The sequence below is a fragment of the Echinops telfairi genome, unplaced genomic scaffold (assembly GCF_000313985.2).
Source record: "Echinops telfairi isolate 266 unplaced genomic scaffold, ASM31398v2 ScPeMD7_7458;HRSCAF=8496, whole genome shotgun sequence".
Lineage (NCBI taxonomy): Eukaryota > Metazoa > Chordata > Mammalia > Afrosoricida > Tenrecidae > Echinops > Echinops telfairi.
Window position 1 is genome coordinate 31706493 of NW_022111358.1, and position 10113 is coordinate 31716605.

The 10113-nt window shown below is 36.5% G+C and overlaps 1 protein-coding gene across 1 annotated transcript in view; it reads left to right on the top strand.

Moving 5' to 3' along the window:
* Positions 1 to 10113, top strand: part of MEIOC (meiosis specific with coiled-coil domain) — a 19562-nt gene that overhangs the window by 1176 nt on the left and 8273 nt on the right. Inside the window, exons 2-4 of the mRNA XM_045299465.1 lie at positions 47 to 183; positions 6069 to 6173; positions 7318 to 9181. Coding sequence (XP_045155400.1) covers positions 47 to 183; positions 6069 to 6173; positions 7318 to 9181 — 2106 coding nt within the window. The remainder of the gene's footprint in view (positions 1 to 46; positions 184 to 6068; positions 6174 to 7317; positions 9182 to 10113) is intronic.

The following is a 10113-nucleotide window of genomic DNA, read 5'->3' on the forward strand; positions in this document are numbered from 1 at the left end:
GTGGCCTGCGGCTGCGGCTGACCTTCTCGCTCGCCTCCCTGTGCAGCCCAAGGTGGCGTTCCGCGGAGGAGCGGCGAACCGCGGCTGGAACCCGGGCGCCGACGGCGGCGGCGGCAGGCTAACGGACGTGTTCAACAGCGTGATGCTGAGCGGCTCGCCCTCCTTCTACGACTGCTACAAAGCGCAGGTCCCGTGGCGACCTCCACCTTCCCTCCGCAGGCCCCGGCCCGGGACCCAGCCGGGCACGGGGCTCTTTAGCTTGTCCGTGGTGGGGACCAGAAATGCAGAGTTGGCCGGATACATCTTGGTTTTGAAATTAATTTCGGGAATAAGATTTCCTAGTCGTGCTCTCGGCCTGACAGGAGGCCAGCCATGCAAAGAAACGCTTCTCTGTTCATTAAGACCATAAAATACGTTTTCCCCTCAAATAGTTAGTGCATGTCAGTGTAAACACATTTTCTGGTCATTTAAAGGTGAAATATTTTACGCCTTTATTCTCTGGCTTTTAACAGTGTCAAAAAGCATCTAATCAAAGCAGGCTATGTCTTACCTCACTTAAAAATCATATTTTTATTAATCATCTTACGTTAAGTTTCTACAAAAACAAAACAACAGAAAGCCTCGTTGCCTTAGTTAATTCTAACTCACAGTGACCCGACATGTTGGACCGAGTAGAACTGTGGCTACCCAAGACTAAATCTTTACAACAGAAAGCCTCATCTTTCTCGGGGGTGGGGGGAGGTGCCGGAAGCTGCTGGTTTCAAACTGCTGACTTGCTGCCACCAGCCACCATGTAACCACTGTGGCACCCCATGTGTAGTTACAGGATAATTTAATTTTCATTTGAATTATCTCTTCCATCATCAATAATGCTATAATTTGAATTATAACAATGTCTTTAAATTATTTGATTTTGTATATTATGCGCACTGTGCTGAGAAACTTGAGACTCAGTTGGCGTAGTCCCACTGGAACCTAGGTCTTTCAATTCCTAAGACGACTGTTCTACTGCTCTGCAAATTTACATCTCGATTAAAATTTACTTAGATTTAATTTCAGTTGACTTCAGGCTTCTTGGAATTTCTAGAATAAATTCGAATTTAGTTTGAACTGATCTTTTGTTAAATTCGATCTTTTTTATTAGTTGGGATTTACTATATGTAACACATTGCATATTTCAATCATGTCAAGTAGAATTGTATAATTGCTGTCACAACCACTTTCCAATTCATTCTTTTTAAAATACGTTATTTAAAAAAATAAAGTACTTTATTTTTAGTATTACACTTCCACCCCTTTGAAAGAGGAAGGCTTTCAAAAAATTTATTCAAATTCAACATTTTGTTTACTCAAAAACCAGTACAGAAGCATTAGCACATAAAGAGAGGTAAAATGTTATTGTAATTTTCTTATAGCTTATAGTGATATCTAAAATTTCTGGAAAAACAACATTTTATCTCATTTTTACAATCACTCATAGAAATAGAAAATAGGCTAAAAATTAAAGCTGTGTAAGAAAGGACCTAGACTAGAAGTAAGAAGGTCCTGGAATGGTTTTCGTTTTGTATTTACTATTTCACTAACTTGTGACCTCAGTTTCTAGTTTTAAAAATAGTGATTATCCTTATACCTTAAGGTTGACTAGATGCAGTATCGTATATGGAATTTCTCTGAAAATTATAAAATGCTATGTAAATGTTCACTAATTTTTTTCTTCCTTAGAGCATTAAGACTTGAGTTTAGTATATTGTTTGTTATGTTAATGCTCTTTTAAATAATATTCATTGCATAATGCTAATCTCAAAAAAATTAAAACTTCAGTAGGTATATTAAACCAGGGGTCAACAACCAGCATCATGGCTCAGGGACCAAATCTTCCTGATGTCTATTTTTGTAAAGTTTTGCGGTTTTTTTTTTAAATGAATCTTTCATGAGTGAGATTTTTATTTACTTTTTCCTTTTTTCCCCCAGCAGTTTTATTTGCATGTAATTTACATATTATGAAATTCAATAGTTCAATCATTCAATCATATCACAGAGAATTGTACTATCACCCCTACATCAATTTTAGAACATTCCCCCTCTCCCATGGTCAAATCGCCTTTAAGATGATTCTAGTATGCTCTTCCCCCTTCTATATTCATTAGTTACTCCTGAAATCCCCTTCCCCTACCTATCTCATTCCACCCACTCTTGTATTTTCTATATTTCTATGTACCTGTTATTATCATTAGTATTTTTTATATTCCCGTGTACCTGTTATTAGCATTATGGCTCCACTCCTCCTGTACTTCACAGCTGGGAGACCCAACAGAAAACAAAATTGCACTAAGGTGTTAGGGATAAAAACATAATAGTGTACAGACAAAAATACAAATAATGCATAAGAAGGAAAAGACCCTCAACAACATTAAAAAAGCCAAGGAGGAAATTTCTGTCATGGACCCAGAAAAATTCAGGTCACATCTATAGGGTGGTCAACTGACCAAGTGTCCAGTTCGATCCAGCATAATCAAGATGACAATGGTCTCGGCCAGAGTGGATCTGCCAGTGGCTCAGTCTGACCAGACACTCTGCACTTGGGTTTTGGGCTCTCACCATCCCCCCATAGCCCTCCACAAATTGGGTGTTGTATTTTTGTGGTAAAGTTTTGTTGGAACACAGCCATACCCATTTATGCCTTGTGGTTGCTTTGGTGCTAAAATGAAAGAATTGAAGAGATTTTAATGACCTGCAAAGCCTAAAGTATGTACTATCTGATTCTATAGAAGAGTTGTCTCAACCACGGGTACAGAGAAAGCTAATGCAGTGAAATCTAGATTTGAAGATAAGTCTCAAAATCCTTAACTACTGTGTTATTTCCTCCCTTTCCTTATTTCCTATATGTAATATTTATTATTTTTATAATAAATGAAGTTTTAATGTGTCTGATATGCAAGCATTTCTTTAAATTTTTAGAGTGAAGACAGTGTAGACCCAAGGCAGACCTACACCCCACTGTCTTCAGCAACAGAATATTCAAGTTCTGCAGATTCTTCACTTTTCTATGCACCATGGTCTGCTTATGGAGATGATATTAGACCTTCTAATTCTCAGATCAATGTCAAGAACAGGTAAATTAATAAATTAGACTTCTCAAGCAAAATAAGATATTTTTAAGTTTCATTACATAGGAACCCAGGAGCATTAGAGCTTATGTTTGCATTTTAAGATGTGGACACAACTTGACCTTTATCAAACTTTTAGGGAAGCCTAAACTATGCAGTTATTTGTGTGTGTGTATAAATTTAGTACTTTTTAATTAGAGGGAACTTTTAGTGAACAAATGTTAAGTTCCTCTTCCTAATGATAACTAAATGTTATAATATTTAGATGTTTTTTCACCCAATCCCAAATTTTCAATATTTTTTTTCCTTCACCAAGTATACAACAAATAGGAAACTAACCTCAGCTCTATATCAGATGCCCTCCTACTGGAGGGTACTAGAGTTAACACAGCAAGTATCCCTGCCTTCACAGATCTTATAGTCATAATACTGATGTCAGGCAAGTATAATGAATGAGGGCTTCAAATGATATGGAAACCTATTGTAAAGAGAAACTTAAAGGAGTGTCATCTATTTTTAATTATTTAGCAGGGAAAAGTTGATGTAAACTGGTATGTCTTTAGTTTAACCAGGGAATAGTGTTATTAGTTGAATCTTACTAAAAATGTTAAGAATCCTGATAAATTCTCAAGTGAGTTTATTCGGATGGTTATATCAAAACTCCTATCATCGAGCCTGAGTCGGACTCATACCAACCCTGTAGCATAGGGTAGAACTGCCCCTGTGAGTTTCTGAGACTAATGCTTTTTTGGTAACACTTTATGGGACATAGAAAGCCCCATCTATCCTGAGGGGCGGCTATTAGATATGTCTTTTTAAAAATTTTATTATTAATTGGGATTTTTAAAAAACATTTTATTAGGGGTTCATACAACTGTTATCACAATCCATACACACATCAATTGTGTAAAGCGCATTTGTACATCATTCTCAAAACATTTTCTCTCCACTTAAACCCCCGACATTACATCCTCATTTTCCCCCTCCCTCCCCGCTCCCCCTCCTTCATGAGCCCTTGATAGTTTATAAATTGGTATTTTGTCGTATCTTGCCCTGTCCGATGTCTCCCTTCACCCACTTTTCTGTTGTCCGTCCCCCAGGGAGGAGGTCACATATAGTTCCTTGTAATCAGTTCCCTCTTTCCTACCCACTCTCCCTTTACCCTCCGTTTCGCCACTCACACCACTGGTCCTGCAGGGCTCATCCTCCCTGGATTCCCTGTATTTTCAATTCCTATCTGTACCAGTGTACGTACATCCTCTGGTCTAGTCAGACTTTCAAGGTTGAATTCGAGTCATGGTAGTGGGAGTGGGGAGGAAACATTTAGGAATTAGAGGCAAGTTGCATTTATTAATTGGAATTTAATACATATATCATTCCGTAGTTCAATTCTGTCAAGTAGAATTATACAATTGCAACCACAGTCAGTTTCCAGACACTACCACTGTACCTACCTCCCCCTTGAAACCCTTATTCTACCTGTTGTCCCTATAGATTCATCAATCCTGGATTTCATATACTGAAACATGGAAAAACATAACACAACTTCAAGAGGGTGGCCTCCAATGATATAACCTCTGAGATATACCCTAATATGAACAAGCAAAAACCAAACCAAACAATAAATACCAAAAATATAGAAAATTTTGGAAACCAGATTAATCCAGCCTGCATTATAGGGTGTGGGGGAGGGAATCTACTCAAAAAGTTTTAACTATTTAAGTCAGATTTATACCTTTGATCTTTTATACTCATCTCTCTCAAACACTCTGTTTAGTGTCCACTTTCCTCCCACCCCTGAATTTTAGATAAGGGGAGTTCTCTGGAGGCTCATTTCCTATATAGTTCCAAATGAATCTTGGGCTCCCACTGCCATCTATCACTTTCTGCACACTGGATTCTCACACTTTAGGCTCCTTTGACTTCAGATTATATGGACTACAATCTTCAATGACTGGTAATGGTGTGCTTCTTCCATGTGGACTTAGTTCATATCTAAATATTTCTTAAATAATATTGTAGTATAAAAAGCATCAGACTTGTAGGTAGACAATTTGTTCAGCAAATATTTGGCAAGTCATGTATCCTTGCAAAATACAAATTTCTTCATATGGCCAATAATCATTCATTCAACAGATAACAACGGAATGATTACTAATGCCTGAGTGTTATACAATATGCAAATATAAGGTTTTTTAAATAAATGCTGTCAAATACTGGAAAATAAGATATGAAAAAGCAAGAAAGGGCAATTTAAAACAATATTACTTCTGGATAGAAATGACCTAGAAACTAGAGGAGGTAAAAAGATACCAGTTACTTTTTGTCTCCTTCTGTCATTTTTACATTTTGTATTATTTAGACAGTTCCAGTCATTAGACAGGATTTTGGATTCATGGAGCTCCAGCCACTCATTTGATAAGAATTTATGGTTCATTCCCCAAATCTGTTATACTCGTATTTAAGGAACTGCAGTATCTCCACGGTACATAAATGACCACGTAACATTTCACCTTTTTGTCCAATATGTAGTGTAAAGGGTCACAAAACTAGAAAAGCAGGTTTATATGGTTTTTCAAATCACAAATTAAAAAATTGAGCAGGAGTTGATGGAATGATATATAATAGAAGCAGACATGTTTTCAGGAACAGCCATGGTACCAACTGTGTCTGCAACAGTCCTAGGTTAGATAGTTACATTTTGGTCACTTAAACTGAATAGCACTTGTGGAGAAGTAAGAGGTAGGCATTCACTCTGAACTAGAATATGTATCTGAAATGAAAAAGAAATCTGTGTAAGATAGACAGCATGACAGTCGAACATATTCTTGGGTTCAGATCTCTTTATTTCAAATGGTGGTGTAGATTCAATCCAAATATGGTGGAAAGAGTCCGGAAATGGAAATCGATCTATTTTGGTATAAGTAAAATAATTTATAGTTGGTGTTTATTTATTTTTAGGATTCAAACTGAAAGAAATGACTATGGCAGTGAAACAGACTTATATGGACTTGTGTCTAATATTTTGGAAGAACAAGATAAGTCACAGCCATATTTTGCTGAGGGGTTAGTATATTACATAAACTTTATTGTATGTAGTAAGGTTTTAAATACACAAATACTACATTACCCTATGTATTAACTTTTTTTTTGTATTAACTTTTAATGAAATTCACATATCTATTTCAAAGTAGAGTTCAGTGGCATTTAATACAGTCACAATGTTGTGGAGCCATCACTTCCATCTAGTTCCAAACCATTTTCATTACCCCCAAAGGAAACCCCATACCCATTAAGCATATTCCCTACTCTTCCCTACCCTACCCCTTGGCAACCATCCATTTGTCTTTTCTCTCTATTATTTATTAGCTTTTATTTTTACTTAATAGAGGATCATCTGGCAATTGACATCTTAGTTCATATATTTGCTTTTAAGGGCCTGATTTTGTTGAAGTACTTTCCAGATAATTAAAAGTTTCAGCCTAAGACTTTAATCACTATTAAGAGTTTTCATTTGGAAAATTATTCTTGCTTAATTCATAGTTATTTCCCTTGAGTTCATGAGCTAAAGTTTGGCTTAAAGAGTGTAAATTCCAAAGAGCTTTTATGCATAGATCCCAAAGAATAAAATGATCATTACAGCTATGCAGAAATACATATGGATTTTATTCATGTGGTAAAAGTTTTAAAATATGCTTTAATTGTTTTATTTGGGTGTGGAAACCATACTACCCAAATGCCCTATTTCATAAATAGAGAAATATGTAACACACATGTAACCAATTAAAATATTTTAATTTCAAAAATAGGTTACGCAGAACACATTTTTTCATTAAAAAAATAATGTGGTTGACCCACACTCTCATATCATTACCATATCAGAGAAAAACTTATTTTGTTCTCTGCATCCCATAGGTAAAACAATTCGTTTAAGACTATGCAATCACCAGTTTTAAACTTTAGTTAACATCTCTTGGGGAAAGTACAATGAAGGGATATTAGGTTAAAATACATATTTATATAGCCTATAAAACATTTCAAGTGATAGCAATTATTTGGAGTTAATTATGACTTATAAGACAAAATTGGAAAGAATTAGAGAATAATGAGGTAAGGCAGATCAGTGTCTTTGAAAGCTTTCCTTGCCTTCTCTACTGAGGAAATCGTCTTTAAAGCTTAAGTTGTAATTGGATATATTTACTTGTTCTAGGACCTGCTCCTCCAATTTAAAGTCCGTGTGGCCAATGAACACAAACAGATTTCCAGATCACCATGACCTCTTAACAGAAACCAAAAGGCCAATGGATACAACCATCTCTCAGCAAGCCTTTTATGGTGGCGAACCTGTATCAGCAGTGGACAAGCAGTACCTGCATAATAGCAATCTCACAGCACAACAAAAAATAGATGAAGTCTATCATGGACTTGCTGGCTTAGACCTTGAAGAACAATGGATGTACCCCTCACGAAGTGACCCTTCTAACTGTTACACTGTTCAGGCAAGTGATCCAACAAAAACAACTTTCCAAGAATATCCATTTGTCAGAAACTGTTTTACACCACAGACAGGTCTGTCTGACATGATGAAAGAATCAGGAGTTGATACTTACCCTTATGGAAGAGAAAAAATATGTGCCAAAGGTTTTGAGGCACCATTACAGCAAAAAAGGGCAGAGATGTTTCTTTCTCAATTTAATAGGTACAATGAAAATGCAGATTACTGTAGATACTCAGAATATGCTCATCCTAATAAGGCTAAGCTTAGTAAATGTTCCAGTTTTAATGTCCAAGACAATAAAAAATTAGCCAATGGTGCATCTGAAACACCAACAGTAGAAGCAGACACCTACACAAAGTTATTTCAGGTTAAACCAGCAAATCCCAAAAAAATGGAAGAGACAATGCCTGATCAGCAGAATTACACATTTTCCAAGACAACACCACATCTGACAGAAAAGCAATTTGCAAAGGAAGCAGCATTCACTGCTGATTTTAGCATGAAATCAGAATATGGACTGAAACCTCATACAGCGTGTCCAGCTAATAATGATTTTGCAAATGTCACAGAAAAGCAGCAGTTTGCTAAACCGGATCCTCCAAATTCTGAGTATTTTAAATCAGTGAATTTGTTATCAAACTCAGCAACATCTTCAGGAGGTATCAACTTAAACAGACCAACTTGGATGAATATTCAAACAAAAACTAACACTCCTATTCCTTATAGAAATCAAGGTAACTTGATGAAATTAAATAGTCACTTAAGTGCTGCTTCAAAAGGTTCTAGCCATTCAGATTTCCCTCAACTATCAACTACAAATTTAACCCCAAATTTATTTCAAAAGTATTGCCAAGAAAACCCTTCAGCATTTTCTAATTTTGATTTCAGTTACAATGGTGCCGAAAGAATTCAACCTGCCAGTCACTTGGAAGGACTGACAAAGACTGGAGAAGAAAATCTCTTTGAATCAGTTAATGATAAAAAAATAAAGCAGGCAAATGGATTTTGTGATAATTATTCAGCTCAGCAATATGGGATCATTGAAAATGTGAACAAGCATAATTTTCAAGCTAAGCCCCAGAGTGGACATTATGATCCTGAGGACGGTCCAAAGCATTTAGATGGGTTATCTCAAAATACGTATCAAGATCTGTTGGAGTCACAGGGTCATTTTAATAGCCACAGACAGGGAAGTGGAGACAGCAATATGAATAGCCGTGTGAATCGCACACAGGCGTCATTCTTTTCTAATAATTATATTATGGGAGATTTAAGACATAATCAGAGTTTTCAACAACTTGGTTCAAATGGGTTTCCCCTAAGATCTGCCCACCCATTTGGCCATACTGTTGTTCCACTGTTGGATTCTTATGATTTGTTTTCTTATGATGACTTAAGCCATTTATACCCTTACTTCAATGATATGATGTATGGTGATAATTCCTTTTCTGGTTTCGTGCCAACTTTTGGATTTCAAAGACCAATTAAAACCCGTAGTGGACCAGCTAGTGAACTTCATATTCGTCTAGAAGAATGCTATGAACAGTGGCGAGCACTAGAAAAGGAGAGAAAAAAGGTAATATAAAGCATTAATTTAAGCATAATTTAGTGCGTTCCCTCTGCCTATCTTCATTATAGTTTTTCTGGTGGCACAGTGGTTAAAGTGCTTCACTGCTCACCTAAAAGGTCAGCAGATCAAAATGGATTAAGATGGACAGCTTCTATAAAGATTTATGGCCGGGAAAACTTAGGGGGCAGTTCTACTCTGCTCTTAAAAAGTAGCACTGTGTTGGTAATAATTTGAATATTTGCATTTCTAAGCTGAATTCTTCAATCATATGCAACATACTTTAAGTCTATGACTAGATAACCTAAAATCTTTAACATTGTTAGTTCTACTTTTTTATAGTTTATAGACCTTTTTTGGTTAAAACTATTTTTATAAAATTTTCTTTGTATTTTTAGTTTTATTAGTATGTCCACGCATATTTATATAGGTGAAAAATAGGATACTGTGGTTTATGTTTGTTGTTTTATTGATACCAAGGCAATTTTTTTTCTTTTTTAAAAAATTATTTTATTGGGGACTCATACAACTCTTACCACAATCCATACATCCAGCAATTGTATAAAGCACATTTGTACATTCGTTACTCTCATCATTCTCAAAACATTTGCTCCCATGTAAGCCCCTGGCATCAGCTCCTAATTTCCCCCCGCCCCCCGCTCCATCATGACCCCTTGATAATTTATAAATTATTATTTTGTCATATCTTAAACTGTCCAACGTTTCCCTTCACCCACTTTTCTGTTGTCTGTCCCCCAGGGGAGTTAGATGTAGATCCTTGTGATCAGTTCCCCCTTTCCACCCCATCCACCTTCCACCCTCCTATCGCCACTCTCACCACTGGTTCTGAAGGGATCATACGTCCTGGATTCCCTGTGTTTCCAGTTCCTATCTGTACCAGTGTACATCCTCTGGTCTAGCCAGATTTGTAAGGTAGAATT